General features: G+C 44.1%; 1 protein-coding gene across 4 annotated transcripts in view; it reads left to right on the top strand.

The window, feature by feature from the left end:
- Positions 1–19,790, top strand: part of Tmtc1 (transmembrane O-mannosyltransferase targeting cadherins 1) — a 217,429-nt gene that overhangs the window by 165,008 nt on the left and 32,631 nt on the right. For 3 of the 4 annotated variants that reach the window (XM_028892401.2, XM_028892403.2, XM_028892400.2), the window contains one exon: positions 9,128–9,271. The exons of the other annotated variant lie outside the window; for it this stretch is intronic. In XM_028892401.2, coding sequence (XP_028748234.2) covers positions 9,128–9,271 — 144 coding nt within the window. The remainder of the gene's footprint in view (positions 1–9,127; positions 9,272–19,790) is intronic. 4 annotated transcript variants of the gene reach the window in all.

Genomic DNA, 19,790 nt, shown 5'->3' on the forward strand with positions numbered 1-19,790 from the left:
TAGTAATAGAAAAGTAACTAAGACAAGGTCCAACTTATTAATTGAGCTAGGACCCCTGGGTTCATGGATACAGCTAATCTAGCTAGCCAATTTACACTGAGGCCTCCCTGTCTCTCCATGCTTATTTGGCATCTATTTGGGTTCTGGAGACCCAAACTCTGATTGTTATACTTGAGCAGCAAGAATTTTATCCACCAGTGTATCTCTGTACCTTTACTTCTTTCTTGTTTTGTGCTCAGGATCCTATCACATCTAGTGTTGAAATCATCTGACTTGCAATCCTTTATTTAAATCTGTTTCTGTAACAGATCTAAGAGTGCTACATCTTGCAACAGGAAGTCGGCTCACACACTGGGTGGTATCCTGAGCATGAGAATCCTCAAAGCCCATCCCCACAGTGACACACTTCCTCCAACAAGGCCACACCCAGTACTAGAAAGCCACACCTCCTACTAGTGCCACTCCCTGTGAGATTATGGGGCAGTTACATTCAAACTACTATACTGTTCTTCATCTGGCACCTGTTGCTCTGTAAATGCTCCAATTTTAAACAACCCTGCACATAAGTCTGTCTCTATTTCTTCTTCATTTGCCATGTAGGCTAGTGGGCCTGTTCATCTTTTGCCTCTCAAGTGACACAATCTTGTAGAGAGCCACAGCCTCTTCTCTGTGTCCTTCTGCTCCCTCAGGCCCTCTTCTTGGGACCGTTGGGGCTGCTCTGTCCACTGTCAGCAGCTGCTTCCCAGCAGTTAGGCCTGTGGAATCCCCTATTGGAGCATTTGACTCTCCTTATCTTCAGAGTACACACTCTTCTATACCTGGTTTGGTTTGAGCATGATGATACATGCTGTTGGTCTCCCTGGTATTTCCTTAGATTCTTCTTCCTTTGAAAACCCTTCACAAACAGTTCTCCCACTCCTTTTTGGGTATTCACTTTGTTTCAGAAAACTTCCCTTCGCCTCTTTGTGCTGCTCAGCCCTTAGATGTATCTCTGCATTGCCTGTCCTCCCTCTATTGCAGTCATGTGCCTGGCAGGCCGCGGGGCACTTCCACATCCTTCCCCTTGCACGGCACACCCAGTACTCACCGTCTCTGCAGAGCCTGCCTGTCTTGGTGAACTGTCTCTGATTCCCTGAGTTCTTTGGCTTTACTTTCTTTCCATGAACACTGCTGCCACTCTAGTTGGCAGTGTGAGCCTGGGAGGGTGGAGCCTAAAACTGAGGTGGACTAAAGTCTTATGCAATAGCCAACTTTATTCAGAGCATCAGACAGTTTATATTCTGAGAGAGTTCTGAGGGTTAGGCCAAGTCATATGAGCAAAGTTCACTTGAGTTCAAGTTGTATACAGTCCCAGGACAAGGTCACATGAGTTTAGCTTGTACTTGTGCATAGGAACATCATTCTGAATAATAATGGGTAGGATGACGGGTAATCTGGAGTAAACCCGCTCCTGCTATCACACCCGGGAGGGGCACGAAAGCACATTCCAAGAACAACCCATGAGGAACAGAGGTTACAAGACTCTTATTTACTTGGAGTTTTCTCACAAGCTCTCAGAAATCTTCTCACACAGCTTCTTTCTTGGACTGTGTTCTGTCAGAACTCTGTTAATCCCACTGGATGAGAATAAGACCACTACCACAATTTTTAAACCAAATTTGAAGCAGGCTTTATTAAATACTGGTCAGGAATATAGACACTGACCAGTTCTATACCCAGGATTCCCAGAGAATGGCCCCGAATTATGTTAGTCAGGTACTTGCAAAGATAAAACCCACAAGACTATGTACTTCCGCTCCTCCCTTCGTCCAATAGGGGCCAAGCATACATCCTGACTTACTTCCTGCCTGCATACCTCCCACCTATGTGTGATCAAGCACATCCTGTGCAGTTGGGGCAACCAACGTTGTTTATAGAAGTGAAAAAACGTGACTTGTTATCCTACATAAACAACACCCCCAGCATTACAGGAAGTTATCTCTCCTTGGGCAAGTGGACCTTACAGGTTAGAGGAATTTTAGTTTTTAGATCTCTTAAGCACAGTAATTAAAACTTAAAAATATAATGCTAGCCCTCACAATACTTTTCTTTCTCTCCCTGCTTTTGCCCCTTCATCAGGCCCAGTCCCCACCATCACTGTCCCTCCTTATACATCTTCATTAAAGAATACCTTAGGAACAAGGAAACCCCAGTCATGTGTTCTCCATGCTCCCCACAGCTCACTGTTTCCACTTTTTCTGTCTGTTTCCTACTGTCTAGAAGCAAGGGCAGGTTGTCTTGCTGTTCTAGGCTTTTGACAGAGAGCATGGCCCACTGTAGGTTCTTAAGAAATACTTGTGGAGAGGAAGCCTGTGTAACAACAGTGTATAACATCTCAGTCACAGGACACTTTGTGACAGCCCCACCACACTCAGTGTGTTGGGTCAGGGTCTCACAGTAATGGGGGACAGACCATCAAAGTCTATTAAACCAGAAGCAAACTTTATTCCAGAAAAATTAAAAAAGCAAAACACTGGGGCAGGCACAAAAGCTTATCAGCTATCTGAGACCACAGCCAATGTTGGAATTCTGAGGCTGTGGCAATGGAGGCAGGTACTGGCCCCCTTTTATAGTGTAGGCACAGGGTGCATGCTAGGAGTTACGTAGGAACATCAGGTATGGGATGCATGCTAGAAGTCATGTAGAAACAACTATATTGAAAGTTAACTTTGGTCCAGGCAGTTGTTGGCTATAAGGGGCAAAGGGGTTAAAAGTTCACCCCTGGCTGTTGACAGAGGAGCTGGCTGTAAAGAGAGCCATTGTTAGCAGTTAACGTTTAGAGCTGGTGACTGTCAGTTTTTATCTCTTAAGCTTATCATTTTATATTTCTGTATTTCTGGACCCTTCAAGTGGTGCTTTTCAGAGTGCTGTGGGCAGTGAGGGCAGAATAGCTCTTCCTGGTACAGGGCTGATCTGGGTATTGCCAGATACTTCCCAGCATGCCTGCTTCAAATTGTGTGCCAGTGATGATCCTCAATGCTCAAGATGGACATTCAGAATATGTGCCCTCCCCACCCCATGATTCCTTTAGCTGGAAGTTGTTGATTAGGAACACAGACACATCTTCCTGTCCACTGTTGTCTCTGAGTTAGCCCACCAGCCAGTGTATGTTCATGCTGAGAAATGCCATTACAGCAGAGACCCAGGAGCACGTGGACCTGCCACTCAGAAGGCACACAGGACTTTGAATGACCCTCGACCTTGGGGCTGTAGAACTGGTCTAGAATTACATTTAGTGTGGAGCAAACATGAGAAGCTTTGGAAAATGCTGCTGGGTCTGTGAAGATCAATTATTCCTACTGTGAAGAACTGACAATACCTCTACATTCTCAAAATGGAAATGGTTCCTTAGCCTTAGTATCTGAGAGGGCACAGCACAGGAAGAACAGATGTATGGGAGCTGGTTTAAATGTTTGTTCACTGGGCTGGTGATGGAGAAAGAATAGATGTTATTTTGACTGATAGGAGCAATTCAAAGGCCCCTAGAGGCAACGAAGAGGATGAGTGGTGGTGTGTGTTTCTTCATGTGCATGTGTGTTCACCCATGCAGGTGAGAGTGGGGGCCTGAGGTTAAAGTCAGGTACCTTTCTCCATTCTCTTCACCTTGTTTTTTGTTTTTTGAGACAGTCTCTCACTGAACATAGAGCTCACTGACTGTATCAAGTAGGCAGCCATTAAGCCTTAGGAACGCACCTGTTTCTGCTCCCCAAAGACCAAGTTTACAGACATGCGGAACCATGTCCAGCTTTTTTTTTTTTTTTTTTTTTTTTTTTTTTTGGTTTTTCAAGACAGAGTTTCTCTGTGTAGCTTTGTGTCTTTCCTGGATTTCACTCTGTAGCCCAGGAGGGCCTCGAACTCACAGAGATCGGCCTGCCTCTACCTCCTCAATGCTGGGATTAAAGGCATGCGCCACCACCGCCCGGCTTCCATGTCCAGCTTTTACATGAGTATTGGGGAATCCCAACTCAGACTGGCATGCTTGTGTGACAGGGACTTTACCAACTATCTCCCCAGTCCCTGGCATGTGATCACCAGGGTCCTGCATCTGACCCCAAAGTGCAGTTGTGATGATGGATGTTTTATGCCCGTCATCTCATTCATTCACACGGAAACTTTACAAAAGCAATTTACTCACACACGTACTCAGCATCATGCAGTTGACATCTGTCCCCTAGTCCAGTATTTTCCCCATGGACCAGTTTCCTGTTCACTCTGCCACTCAATCCAAAGTTCATCACTCTCATCCTAGGCTCCGAGAAACATGGGTTGTGCAAACCATTCCTATTGAAAAGGGAAGAGAAGTGTTAGTTCAGTAGGTTTCCCGACCCTTAGAAGTGAAACCTCTGGAATCAGGACAATACAAACCCTTTACAAGTGACTCACTTCCTGAGGGCTTGGAGAAAATGTTTTCACTCTGCAGAGCCTCAGCCAAACCCCTGGGTGGAGTCCCTCCACAGCAGCCCTGAGATCACTGAGGTGAACGAGGTGAGGGGTCCTATTCAGCCCCTGAGGCTTTCTTCAGGGGATCAGGAACTCAGTGCCAAAAATAGAGCCGCAGTGATACCAGGTTAAGTGCTGGTAATCACTTCATAGAGTCAAAGAAGCAAACTGGGAAGATCACCAGTGTCACCTAAGGCCGCGCCGGTGACAGGATGATTGAATCAATGGCACAGAAGGAACCAAGCTCTTAAACTATGCAGGATTAGCAGTCTGTCCATGCCTGAAGGGAAGTGAAATTGAGCTTCATTTGTAGAGGTAGAGTTTTCCTAGTCATGTTTTTCTTTGTGATATTTTTTTTTTTCTCAACTGGAAATAGAAAATAAACAACCAACCTTAGTTAACCTCAAATAAATTAATGTGTGGCATGAAAATCAGACACTTGGTTAGGTGTTTATGGCTCTGGAAGGGAGTTGCAAACTATAACACATAAATCAATGTTATTTGAACAATAAAATTACTGGTAAGGTACTGAAAGGGTAAAAACTTACCCTTTTAAACCTTTAAATTCTTGACGTTTAAATTTTAAAATACACGAGTAAAACAAAATATAAGGACAAACTTTAATCTCAAACAGCTATATCTATGGGCCTTTGCAGACAGGGCACAGTGGGCAAGAGTTCTTGATGAGCAAGCACAATGACCTGAGGTCAGATCACAGCACCCACATAAAAAGCCAAGTATGGCTGCTTATGCCTAAAACCTCAGCACTGTGTGGGTGGAGACTGGATTAGTGGGGCTTGCTGGCCACCAGCCTAGCTGCAGGTTCGATGAGAGACCCTGCCTCAAAGAAATCAGAGAGTGATAGAGCAGGACACTAAGCATCCTCCCTGCACAGACACACGCACACATCTACATGTACACACATATACACATACAAACCTTACAAACAGAAACTCATAAAGCAGGAGTTCACTTCTTATAGGTTACTGAGTGTTGTTGACTCTAGCTAGTTCCCATACAATGTGTGCTTCTTGAAGAGATAATGGTATAAACTGAAGACATGACTGCTCCCAAGGTATGGTTGAGGGGAAGGTTTTTATTGTAAACATGAAGGAGAGTATAGCCAGAGCCATCTGGAAGTGTCCAGGGCAGGGAGAGGAAGTAGCAGACAGAACATGGCCAGCAGAATGGACTTGTTCATGAGACGAGAGAGAGAGAGAGAGAGAGAGAGAGAGAGAGAGAGAGAGAATGAGAATAAGGGTACAGGAGACCAAGGAGGAGGAGCTAAGAGAGCATGTGGCCAAAATAGTAGGGTTATGAGGGAATGAGACGCTAGGGAAGGGAAGCCCATGAGTTGGAGAGCTTTAGGATAGGGAATGGGTGAGAAGAGCCAAGAAGAGCCAGGGTGTGTTAATCCCACCAGTGGAGAATAAGACCACTATCACAATTTAAAGCCAAATTTGAAGCAAGTTTTAATTGAATACTGGCCAGGTTGATGGACTTTCTGGCCAGATCTATCTCTGGGTTTCTAGATGTAGCCCCAAGTCACAGTTTGCAGGAGCTTAAAAAGGCAAAACTCATGATTCACCACATTTCCCATGGGGTCCAATCAGTGGTAAGCGCACATCCTGACCTATTTCCTGCCCACATGTGATCGAGCATGTGAGGTGCAGATGATCAGATGAACTTGCCTTGTTACCTCCCATAAACAACAGCCTCCAGCATTTCAGGAAGTATCTGTCCTTAGGCAAGGGACTTGCAGATCAGAGGCGTTTTTGTTTCATGGATCTCTTAGGCACCATAATTAAAACTTATTTTTTATTGGTTCTCACACATGCCAGCAAGGACTCCTGTTATTTTTATCTAAGTTACTCTATCTACCAAGAAAGACTCGGGAGTCAGATATTGGGGTGAGAACCTGCTAGCTCAGAGAAGCTGAGAAGCAACCAACTGACCTTCCTTTTTGGCTGGAGACACAGCAAGAGAGCATCCCTTCTTCTCTAAGTCCCTCCCTACTCCTTCCTGTGGGTCTCCCTATACATATTCCTGGGTCCTCCACACTCTCTATGACTAATTCTTGTCAACTAGTTGCTGGCTCCACCCCTGATCCAAGGCTGATTTTATTAACAGTCTCAGAATGTCACAGTATGATTAAATAGTCACACCAGACTCAGTAACAGATAGAGCCTGGTGGCCAGCATGTGCATGGTATCCTAACAGCACCACAGACAGCCATTTGTATGGAGTTTCTTTTGGACCTAACAGTCATGATGATTTTAAGATGAGGGGGAGGTCCAATGTTTTATAGTAAATAACTATTTCTGAAGCCATCCTTTTACATGTTGCATTGATTTCACTTCCCCCTCTGAGAACTGGTTCCTATTGGTCATAATTTAAGTGACTTGCTGTTGCAGGAATCTTAAAGGGGCTTATTAATAAAAACAAACCTGGAGCCAGGTATTGGGGTGAATGCTGGAAGATCAGAGAAACAACAGGCCACAGCTTCCTCACCTCACCAATTTCTCAGCTGATCCTGTTTCCTCAGACTGGAAGCCTCTGAGTCTTTATCCAGAATGAATCTCAGCTGAACTGCTTCTTGAAAGCCTGAAAGCTTAACCAGCCAAAAGCTTCTAGTTTCTGGTCTTCACGCCTTATATACTTTTCTGCTTTCTGCTATCACTCCCTGGGATTAAAGGCTCGCTTTCTGGGATTAAAGGTGTGAGTCACCATGCTTGGCTGTATCCTTGAACACACAGAGATCCAGGTAGATCTCTGCCTCTGGAATTCTAGGATTAAAGGCGTGTGCTACCACTGCCTGTCCTCTATGGCTGTTCTGTTCTCTGACCCCAGATAAGTTTATTAGCATGCACAATATTCTGGGGAACACAATACCACCACAACTTGCTCAGAGGAAATAATAAAAATTCTAAATAGAAGCTCTAATTCAATGCAATTCATTTATTTGCTGAGGGTTGAGTGACTCGTTTATTATTTGGGAAAACAAATGGATCAACAGGAATAATTTGCCTTTTTAACACCTAAGAGAACAAGTGGTTCTGGTGTGTGTGTGTGTGTGTGTGTGTGTGTGTGTGTGTGTGTGTGTGAGAGAGAGAGAGAGAGAGAGAGAGAGAGAGAGAGAGAGAAAGAGAGAGAGAGAGAGAGATCTGCTGCTTTAGCTCATTTTTCCCAGCCTCCCTTTCCTCAATGGTAAAGCGTTACACAAGGAATTTTTAAATGAGGTGATATATGAGAAAATGCTTCAAAATTTTGCATTAGCCAAATTGCAAATTGCATTTACATTAGCACATACTGGGGTGAGCATTGTCTTGGCTTTTCTACATTAAAAGTCAACTCTATGGGTAAGTGACAGGTGGAGGAAGCCTTCTAGCCTGCTAAGTATGCCCATTCCAGATTGGTCAGAAAGGGCTGACTGTGTGGTGGTTCTACCATATTGAATGAAAGACTGAATTGACCCCTCCCTCCCTTAATGTGTGGATAATTTAGTTTGCTGATACATATGCCACCCTGCTTTTTGTTTCTTTTGAATTTTAGGAAGGCTGGCTTTTACTTCATTGCATGCTAATTTTTGTGTCTGAGCTGTTTTAAGTTCTCAGGATTTTAAGAATTGTATCAAGCCCAGTGGAAGGAAAGTGAGGGAGAATGGAGAAAGAGGGTCAAGATCAAATACAGTGGATTTTACTCTTTACTTTTTACTCTTTGACTCGGTGGGGGCCCACTACCCGGCTCCCAAATAAACACACAGAGACTTATTCTACTTATGAATGCCTGGCCTTAGCTTGGCCTGTTTCTACCCAGCTTTTCTTATTTTATCCCATCTATCTTTTGCCTCTGGAATTTTATCTTTCTATATAACTTTCTTTGCTTCTTACTCCATCTCTTTCTGTGTGGCTGGCTGGCCCCTGGAGTCTTCTCCTTCTTCTTTTGTTCCTTCTATTTATTCTCTCTGCCTGGGCACCCCACCTATTTCTCTCTCCTGCCTTGCTACTGGCCATTCAGCTCTTTATTAGACCAGGTATTTTAGGAAGGCAAAGTAACACAGCTTCACAGAGTTAAATAAATGCAACATAAAAGAATGCAACACATCTTTGCATCATTAAACAAATGCTACACATCATAAAAGAATGTAACACATCATTAACAAATATTCCATAACAATCAAGTGTTTCTTTCTATGATTAAACATTTCCATCCTTTCTTGGTTGAAGCAGTATTATTAGGTTCTGATCCAAAGATATTTGAAAAGATCCCTCCCTGAGGGGGACCCTGCACCAGCTGAAAGCATTGAACAGGGAACTGGTAGCTGTGTGACCTCAACAAAAAGTTCTCACCCAGGTCAGGGAAGATGCTTTGGCAAAGGAGTGTAATCAGCTTTTGAGGGACTGAAATGTGTTTACTCTTATAAATTAACATTTTATTTACTCTTGCTGTGTTGGGGTTTATTTATTTACACCTCTGAGTTTAAAAGTTTTGCTTTTTGCTATATTTATTTAGATACCTACAGCTGCAAAAGCACTTGGCCTTTAGATATAACACAGACATCCCATTACAAGGAAAAGTTCAGGGTGCATTTGGGCTGTGGCATGCTTGAGATACCTGTTTAGAAGTCTTTAACACTTTGATTTTCCAGGCTGTACCCACGCCATGCAAGTGCGCTGAACAACCTTGGGACACTGACAAAGGACGTGGCAGAGGCAAAGATGTACTACCAGAGGGCACTGCAGCTCCATCCGCAGCACAACCGCGCACTCTTCAATCTGGGGAATCTCCTGAAGTAAGGAGAGTGGCTTCTGCTGGCTGGGCGGCCTGGAGAGTTCCAGAGACCCTTGTTTCATTGTGCTACCAATACCTCTTCCTAGCGATGAATAGTCTTCACACTTTTGTTGGCAATTAAATCTATTTGTTGTTAGTTAAAAGCTATATTTCTTGGAATGTCTTTCTGGAATCAGCCCATGGATTGTCTGTCACAGGGAACAGAGAAGGGTTACACAGTCAAGGAAACTTAGCATGTGCTGTGTTACAAAGAAGGGGATGCTACAAAGAGCTTTCCTATGCTCTAGTCCCTTGTGAACCTTTATGAAGGACTCTAGGGGGTACAACCATTCCAAGACCAACATTCCACAATAGACCTCCAGGAAAGCAGAGTTCTCTGAGGGTAAAATGAAGGGCCTGACCAGGGTTCATGCTCAGTGTGGATTAAGGTTAAAAAAAAAAAGCCAGGCTTGTTTGGAGTTAGACTAATTTTCAGGAGGGGCTAGAAATATAGCTCAATGGTTAAAAGCAGGAACTGCTCCTGCAGAGGACCAGAGTTCAGTTCCCAGCCCCCACTTTGGGTAGTTCATAACTGCCTGTAACTCCAGCTCCAGAGAATCTGATGCCATCTTCTGGATTCCACAGGCACCCATGCATGTGTGAACATACACAGACACATGCACATAAATAAAAATAAATCTTAAAAAATAAAATAAAACATATTAAAACACATGGAAAGGGTGAAGTCTAGTTACTGAGACAGCTAATTAGCTGCAGGCAGCACTTTTATTTCACTTTAGAGCCTCTGTGAACACCATGTCATTGTGGGAAGTTGTAAGAACTTGAGTTTGAACATTACTAGAGGGTCTGTGTGTGCTTTTGTGGCTCAGTGAGTGGGTAGAAAATCCCACAGGTATCTCCTTAGGTAACTGACTTCTGTAGCACTAGTTTCAGAAATCTTTTCAATGAGGTTTTTTTCTTTCCTCCTAAGAAGCCAACCTGAATGGCTGCCTACAGAATAAGATTCCTTGTCGAGAATGCTCTCCAGAGTTCTGTGCTCAAACTGGACAACAGCTCTGTGGCAGTGGTTCTGTCCTGTTTCCTCCTGCTGGGGACCAAGCTGGAGATGTTAATCTTCCACCCAGTCTGTCTCCACTGACCTCTTCAATAAGTACATTTGAGTTAAAACTATAGGAAAGCATGCTTTAGAATGTAGTGATGGCTGCTTTGCAGTGAGGAAAGCTACTGACTTACCAGTATAAGGCTTTCCCCCCTCAGTAAAGTAAGTTATCACCCAGATCAGTAGTATGGCTTTCATCCATGTAAGACTAGAGTGGTTTCTGGGGCCTTTGTTTTTAATGGTGCTCTTCCAATGAGACCTCAGTGTGAGTGGAGAAGAGGAAATGGGGATCCTAAGAAGTGCCATGCATAGGGAGAAGCAGCCATGTCTTAGTGTGAGTCTCAGAATCTAGTGAATGAAAGCATGTTAATAGCTAACATTTGTGTAGTACTTTCTAACTAACTTAAGTTATATATACAGTCTACTTGTAATGTGTGTGTGTGTGTGTGTGTGTGTGTGTGTGTGTGTGTGTGTGTGTATATGTATGTATAGCTGTACTATGTAATTCTTAAAACAACAGGTAAGGAACCCAAGGCTCCTCCAAGAGCTATGTGACCCTGACCTAGGCTTGTGACTGACCCAGGACTGAACTCTGCACTTAGACTCCTTGTCTTGTTTATGCTTCATTCCTGTTTTTCCTAAATAGTTCCCCAGCCTCAGATTACATCATATAAATCTGTGTAAGAGCTTGCCTTGGCCCTGTGTAGACTTCCTAATAGTCTTTCTGAAGGGCACAGTTCAGTTTGTTTTCATTATGTGGAGGTTGCTTGCTGAGTGATAGAGGGAGGTGGTGAGAAAGCTGCAGAGCCGCTCTGCATTCAGAGGGATCTGAGCGAACCTCTGCTCCCCTAATGGGCTGCTGGGCCAGGAGTGATGAGCAGAAATCAAGAAAAGGGCGAGAATGTTGCAAATGTGTGGTGAAGTGCCAGGATTTATTGTTTCTTCAGCATCCGTGCCCTGGTCCTCTCTGGAGCCAGCTTTTGAGTTATTGCAGTTAGCTTTATAAAACCATGCTTCTTTCTGTAGTGTAGAATGCAGTGCTCACTCTTTGCATATGAGCAGCGCAGGTCTGACCGTTCCTAAGAGGCGGCCACTCATCATTCCTATTTAATAAATGAGGACACTAAAGTTTGGACCAGAGAAACTTCAGTCCTTTTAATTCAGCAGCCCTGACCACTGCCTCCTAGTGGTTCATGTGGAAAGTGTCAGCCCGCTGTAAAATGCCCACCAACTGTCTGGTAGGAACTGAGAACTGTGTATGCAATATCAGGAAGTCATATTTTAAAACATATAAAAATTAACTTCAATCTTATCTTTAGTTAAACCCTAATATGTCTAAATTATTATTTTAGTGCATGATTAATATTTAACAATGGTTTAAAATTTTAGCATAAAACATTGAAGATATGAATGAGATGACATGCTTTCTTACACTAAATCTGTGAAATCTAATATATATTTGACACTCACAGCCCATCTCAGAGCAGCTATACTTCAAATGTGCAATAACCACACGTGGAATGGTTTCTCTCTTGGCCAACACTGACTTTTACTAATAACCTTGACTTTGAAGGAAACACAGGTCCTTTGTCCAGGCCTGAAAGTCTAAAAATGAGAAGTTTCTCTGTCAGAGAATGCCAGCCAGCTCACTGCACACTGCTCAGATTCTTGGAATTATATGACCCCCGCTTCAGCAGTAGACTCTAAGGGTTCCCCAGCGTCTCATTTGAGCCGTTTCTTGAGACTGAAACTTCTCAGTTGTCTGTTCAGCATATAATGGTGGAAGACTGAGGAGCAGCTCCCAATTCATACTGATTAATAATGGCTTTTCTTGGGACTTAAAATATCAAAATGGAAAAATGAAAAAAAGGAAAAGAAGCAAGAAAAGCTTGTGATTTTTATGGGCAAAGATTACAGAAGTCCCCAGTGTGTCAAGAGGGCACAACAGAATATTTAAGATCAGGGTATGGGGAAACATTTATGTGAATGCATGATTGAAATAGATAGTGGCGTTTGTTACTGCAATGAAAAATGGAATATAAGTGCTCATGTCATACCACTGCCCATTGCTGCAACAATCTTCCATTGCCGTTAGAGGATGTCCAAAGTGTTTCTCTGAGTCTGTGATGAAAACAATGACAGAATGTTCTAGAATGTCCATCAGTGGAGCTGTGTGATAAACTGAATGGCAGTGTGTGTTTTATCTTCTTTAATCAGCTCCTTCAGAATGAAGACCTTCTAAAGACTGCGAAGGCATAGAAACATAACTATTATTTTATAAAAACTTCAGTGTTTGAGGCATGCTTCCTCACACCCTCTTCATTGGCCACACAATGTTTTATGAAAGAACATCTGTATGTGCTCAGGATGGTAGATCTCTACTTCTCAGTGTTGTTTTCTTTTGAGATGGAGTTTCACTCTGTAGATTAGGTTGGCCTTGAACCTATTTGTAGTTAGGTGACTTCTGTCTTTATATCTATCCCAATTCCTTATGCCTTTCCCTATCTCATGTTAGCCTAACTCATGCCTACCTTTCTGCAGATCTTCTCCAGCTTCCAAAGCCCAGCTCAGCGTCTCATGATGCCACGTGCATCTTCATCTCTGCACTTCACAGTATTCTCTACACTCTTCCAACCAGGCAGTAGTTTTCACTGTTCCACAATCTTGCTGCCATTAGTAGTGAACTTTAGTACCTGTCATCCCCTAGGTTCTGTTCATCCTTCTCTCCGAAGGTGTTCATCTCCACTGTGCTTGGGTACTTTCCAACATGACTGTGCCACTAACTTTCTAAGAGTGCAGGTGTTTCCATTCTATAGTTCCTGGATTCTGACCTTTGACCTTGGCCTCTTCCCTCTGCTCACGCACCTTTCCTTTCTCCCACCCTCTTCACTCCTGCTGACCTTTATGAACTGTCATCTTGTAGCCCTTCTCTGTCTCTCTTCTGTAGTTGTTTTCTTTCCAGACTTTTCTGTTATCCGACCTCCATGATGAGCACAGTTCTCCCCTTATACCACCTTACTGCTGGCCTGTTCACAACTTTGTTAGATGCCCTCTATTAAATAGGTCGTATGGCATTATTTTGCTCCTTATTCAATACCTAGTCTTCTTCACCTTCTCTATGGACTTGGGAGCACTTGTGCCCTTTGCATTGGCACAGTGTCCAAATGTTTCAGCATTCAGGATTTCCTGCCCCTCACCACTCATTTCCACTCTGCTGTCCTTGGTGAACCCAGACCCAGCGAATACTGACCAGTTGTCAGTGTGTGAAAGACACCTGCCAGACCACATCGACGGAGGCCCTTCATAAGGCTTAGTTAACCCTATTCTAGTTCACTGGATATGCCCCACATCCACTCTACTCTGCTCACAGTCAGTGTCTGCCCAGCAGATTTATCTGGGAAATGAGAACGTGTGCTACAACCCCTAACTGAGAACACAGCAGACCATTACCATACTTCTGTGAACATTGACCCCACAACTGTGCTCGCACCAGGACTCCTGGCTCTTAAATCCTTAGTGGAGTTCTCAAGCTGTGATAAACACAGTCCAGGCCAGAGAAGAGTGCCACAGGAAGCAGTCTTAAAGGAGCCCAGGACTTTGTTTACATCCTCTGGAAGGACTGTCATCTGCTTTTCCTGCACAGATATTTCTAGGATAATGTGCCAGGCCTGACTGCCTTGTCGAGTACAAGAGTTTTTAAGAATCTCCAGCCTGCGCTCTCCTCTGTGTGCCTTTGCAGTAGATCTGCTCTCGGCCCCACAGGGCAGGCCCTGAGGGAGGTGGCTTAAGGAGGTCCAGTTAAAGTCTAAAGGTAACATGCCAGTCACTGGGGACTTCTTTTGCAGACACGGGTCATCCTTTAAGGCACCATCACTTCAACCTTTATCTTGAGTCAGTTCAGCAGGCTTTCACTTAGGCACAAAACCTCAGTTTGGTATTCGGGTTGTTGGAGGAATCAAAAAGCTTTCAAGTTTAAAAATGCTCTTTGTACACTAGAAAGAGAAGCAAGAAGGGCAGAAAGAGGAACATGTGTGTGTGCTGTGTGTTCTCACACCTACTTATGGCCTGCAGGGTTCATCCCAGGCAGCACTTGGGGAGATGAAACTTGGCTTAAGGATGCCTCCCCTTCTAAGGGACTCATTGTCAATTCTGCCAGCTCCTTCCTCTTCTGCCTTCCACAGAATCCAGTCTCCCGAGCCTGTCTGCTGGGTAGCACATGGGCTTTCTGCCCTCACCCTTCCTGTTACCTTCCTCCAGTTGGCAGGAATGATGGTTGATTCACTCTTTTCTTAGGACTCTGTCTACTAGGAGCAGTGGGGGTACCACCCCCATAACTCTCCTGTCCAGACAAAGAATTGACTAGGACAGGATCACATGCCAATAAAGTGCAGAGAAGGCGTTGACATCCAGTGCTTCCTGTGAGATCAGGCCATGTCCTTTCTTAAAACAGGTAGCTGCTACCATATACTGATCTCTGGTTATTGTGTAACTGCAGGGAAACGGTTTTAGCTTGCTGTGGCTTCAACTGTTCCTGTGTAAAGTAGAAATAATTCTAGAAACTGCACTTTTCTTAAGTACTAAATGTAATACATATAAGCACTTAATATAGGACCCAGCACCTAATAAAGATGAACTAGATATTAGCTGTGACTGTAACCTAGGAATGTAGTATCTTGTGTCCAATCTGAAGCTTGGCTTCTTGGCACTAATAAGGGATGAGAGGTGGGCAGTCGTACTCTACTCATGGCACTAGTTAAACAGCTTAGATGACAGCCAGCTGCTGGGGCCCAGATCTCATCACTTAAGTAGAAAATGGGTCAGCAGGTCCTAGAGAGCTCTCTATAAGCATCTGCAGCTTACCCATGACAAGGGCTTCTAGTCTCTTAACTGAAGTATAGCTAGAGAGCTTGAAACTCACTTTCTCTTGCTGCTACAGTATTCCACCTTTGCTGAGATGCCACACAGGGGTTCGGGATCACATCTGACCCATGTTGCTCAGCAACTGAAGCAGAGATGGACAGAAACAGCACTCAGCCCAGTGACTAGCAGGGACACAGTACAATGACTCATCCACTCAGCCTCCAGCTGTGGATAACAACTTGCTAAACCAGGACATTCTCGGCTACCTTCTCCTCCAGATCCCAGCAATGGAACTGTGTTTGTGCCCTCTTGAAGTTCCCAGAAGGCTTGGAATGTGCATGTGCTTTTGTACTTGATGTGGTACTGGTTTGGCACTAACCTCAGCCCACCTTCACATATCTGTATGTGCAGGAGCAGGTGGCACCAGAACCTCAGCCCACCTTCACATATCTGTATGTGCAGGAGCAGGGTCACAGGAGACAGGTGTCCTGTTGCACAGACACACTGCAGTGACCTCACAGGGCTGATGCTAAGCACATCAAGGTCTGCCCCACACCCGTGAAGAGAGACTCAGGACTAAAGCTTCCAAAGTTGTGCTTTGTGCCAGCCTTTATGAAGTCCTCACTTCAGTCCACCATGTCTGCTGCCCTGTGAATGCTCATGTTTGAGTTTTCCATCACATATGCTTCACTTTCTGTCTGGTAGTGGCAGGAGACGAGGTACGACTGTGATCTTGTCCTTGAATTTTAGCTGTCATGAGTATCTCTTTGTATGTATGTGTCTGTTTCTAGTGTGTGTCTGTATGTGGGTACACGTGTGTATGCATGAGCATGAAGGGTGGAGGTCAACCTCTTAGGTTGTCTAATTTGTTGTTTTAAGATGAAGCCTGTCATTGTCCCGGTACTTGCCAAGTAGGCTAGGCTAGCTGGCCAGTGAGCCCCAAAGATCCACCTGTCTCCATCTCTTGAGTGCTGGGAATACAAGTTTGATATCAATCACACTTGCCTGGTAGGGATCAGACTCGGGTCCTCGTGTGCAGTAGACTACCAATGGAGCCATCTCCCCAGCCCAGCAGTGTGATCTGAATTGATCAGCTTTCCAGTCTTCACTGTTATGTAACAGGAATGTGCTTTCTGGGCTGTTGTGCATGAATTTTATAAAAATCAAGCAGAAAAATAAGTGTGAACTGCAGCCAGCCAGATGCTTTTACACACTGCTTTGGCCACAGTGTACTCAGGCATCCTGTGCTGAAGTTACACAGGGCAGTCAGGAGTCCTTCCCATCCTGTGGGGGAAGCAGAGCCCTAGGAGGCCCATGCTTACAAAGGCCTTCTCCTGAGATGTCTGTAGCTTTCACACAGCAGTTCTTCTGAAGAGCTGATAATGTCTCCTGCCATAAAAGTAGAAGTAAAAATCTTCTTTGTTTATGAGAAACATCAGTTTTGACCCAGTAACGGCAAAGCACAACAATACGCTAACAGAAGCTCAGTACGCAGAGGACCTCCTCTTGCTGCCTCCACCCTTCACTCCATGCTCAGGCTGAGGTTCCTTTTCTTTTTTCTCATTCTTTCTCTCCCTCTTTCCCAAACCCATCCAGTCTAGTTTATATTAGCCAACTACTGCTATGGGAGGGGCTGCCCTGGACTGTGGTCCTGTATCCAGTGTCATATTGAAGAAAACTGTCCCTCTCCCAGGAGCATTCAAATGCCAATAGCTCCTTAGCTAGGGATAAGATTTTTGTGGCCACCCCACCACCACCACCACAAACCCTGTACTGGGATTTTGTCTGACTTGAGCTTGCACAAGTCTTGTGCAAACTGACACAATCATTGTGAGTTCATATATGCACCTATCCTATTGTGTCTGGAAAACATTCTTTCCTTAAACTCATCTACAACCCTCTGGCTCTTACAGCCCTGAGCATTGGGGGGTAGAGTGTGGCATAGACATCCCATTTATGGATGAGAACTCTGAAGTCTCTTATTCTCTATGTATTGACCAGTTATGGGTCTGTGTGTTGATGGCCATTGTGGTAGTTTGAAAGAAAATGGCCTGGGTTGTAGCAGGAATCTTAAAAGATCTTATTAATAAAATCAAACCTGAGGCAAGTTATTGGGGTCCATGCTGGTAGATCAGAGAGACAGAACAAGCCACAGCTATCTCACCTCGCCGGATCCTCAGCTGGTCTTGTCTCCTCAGACTGGAGGCCTCTGAGTCCTCATCCGGAATGGGTCTCAGCTGAATTACTGCTCAAAAGCCTGAAGCTTAACCAGGCCAAATGCTTAACCAGCCAAAAGCTTCTAGTTTCTGGTCCTCACACCTTATATATATCTTTCTGCTTTCTACCACCACTCCCTGGGATTAAAGGCGTGTGTCACCATGCTTGGCTATTTCCAATGTGGCCTTGAACTCACAGAGATCCAGAGGGATTTCTATCTCTGGGATGCTAGGATTAAAGGTGTGAGTGCCACCATTTTCTAGCCTTTGTATCTAGTGGCTGTCTGTTCTCTGACCCCAGATAAATTTATTAGAGTACACAATATTTTGGGGAACACAATACCACCACACTGGGTGATATGTTGTGTAGCCTAATAAAATTTGCCTGAAGATCAGAGGGCAGATCAAGCCACTAGATTAAACATAGAGGCCAAGCAGTGGTGGTGCACATCTTTAATCCTAGCAATCGGGAGGCAGAGATCTGTCTGGATCTCTGTGAGTTCAAAGCCACCCTGGACTACATGAGATTGACTCAGTCTAGGGGAGAAACAGAGCCAGGCAGTGGTGGCTCACACCTTTAATCTCAGTACTGGGAAGCACACACGCCTTTAATCCCAGTACTTGAGATCTCATGCCTTTGCTTGGGAAGCATACATTCCTTTAATCCCAGGAAGTGATGGCTGGGCAGAGAAAGGTATATAAGGCATGAGGACACAGAAACTAGAGGCTTTTTCGGCTGGAGCCTTTCAGGTGAGGACTCAGAGAATTTCAGTCAGAGGATTTGTGGAGTTGGTGAGGTGAGACGTGGCAGTGGCTTGTTCCTTTGTCTCTCAGATCTTTCAGCATTTACCCCAATATCTGGCCCCAGGTTTTTTATTATAATACCATTTTAAGATTTGTGTTATAATAGCCCCCAAAGGAAGTAGCACTATTAGGAGGTGTGGCCTTGTTAGAGGAAGTGTGTCACTGTAGAGGCGGGCTTTAAGGTCTCCTGCATTTAAGCTACACCCCATGAGACAGACCACTTCCTGTTGCCTGCAGGCCCAGATGTGGGACTCTCAGTTACTTCTATAGTACCATGTCTGCCTGCACACCGCCATGCTTTCCGCCATGATGATAATGGACTAAACCTCTGAAAATGCAAGCCACCCCAATGAAATGTTTTCCTTTATGAGAGTTTCCATGGTCATGCTGTCTCTTCACAGCAATAGAAACTCTAACTAAGACAGCCATCTACTATTGAGAAACTCCATTGCTGCTGGCGAGTCACCAGTTCTGTATCTGCTGCTGACACTTTCCGAGTTCATCCCGTGTGTCAATTTTTTCAATTGACTATCAGCTACTTCTGTTGAGATGAATGTGGGACTGTTGAGAAATCGAGAAAATTTTGTAAAATAGCAAATTTAACATATTTCTAATTACTGAGAGAAAATATGGCAAATCCTTAATGCCTTTGCTAAATACCTACCATTGAGATGGCACCAGTAAAGTGAGCCTCTGGGAGTGTTTTTACTTGACACAGAGGAAAGCACAATCAGAGGGCAATACCTTATGAAACCACAAATGTTGAGCTGCAAAAATCTTAACATTCTGAGCAAAATCTGATTTCTAATTGATTTTTTTCTTATGGAATCCATTCTGAGGGTATTGCAGGTTTCAGGAACCCATTCTGAGGAACCTTGGAAATTCCTGGGGTAGGGGCAATTTAAGAGAGATGAGTCCTGTTGCAATGTTGTAAAAGGAGTGTATTTATGTTTGATGTTTACATGGATAACATGGTGCTAAGCAAGGTACATGTGATTCATAGTTGAGGACACTCTTGTAGAGCTCCTGTAGAGAAAGTGGCAATGTCCCCTTGTCATTCCTTCTAATCCATCCATCACTGGGGATGACTTTGATGGGTTTTTTAATTAATTTATTTATTTATTTATTTATTTATTTATTTATTTATTTGCTATATGCAGGTCATTGGACTGGAATTAAAAACAACAACAACAAATGATTAGTAAGATTTTCTTAGCCTTAGTCAGTGTTCAATTGCTGGAAAGAGACACCATGACTTCAGCAACTCTTATAAATGAAAATATTTAATTTAGGGCTGGCTTACAAGTGCAGAGGTTTCGTCCATTATTGTCATGATGGGAAGCATGGCAACATACAGACAGATACGGTGCAGGAGAGGTTGCTGAGAGTACTACATCTGAATCAGTAGGCAGCATGAAGAAAGAGAGACACTGAGCCTGGCTTGAGCATTTGAAACCTCAAAGCCCACCCACAGTGACACACTTCCTCCAACAGGGCTACATCTCCTAATAGTGCCTCTTCCTGGTAACCAAGCATTCAAA

The sequence above is a fragment of the Peromyscus leucopus genome, chromosome 3 (assembly GCF_004664715.2).
Source record: "Peromyscus leucopus breed LL Stock chromosome 3, UCI_PerLeu_2.1, whole genome shotgun sequence".
NCBI lineage: Eukaryota > Metazoa > Chordata > Mammalia > Rodentia > Cricetidae > Peromyscus > Peromyscus leucopus.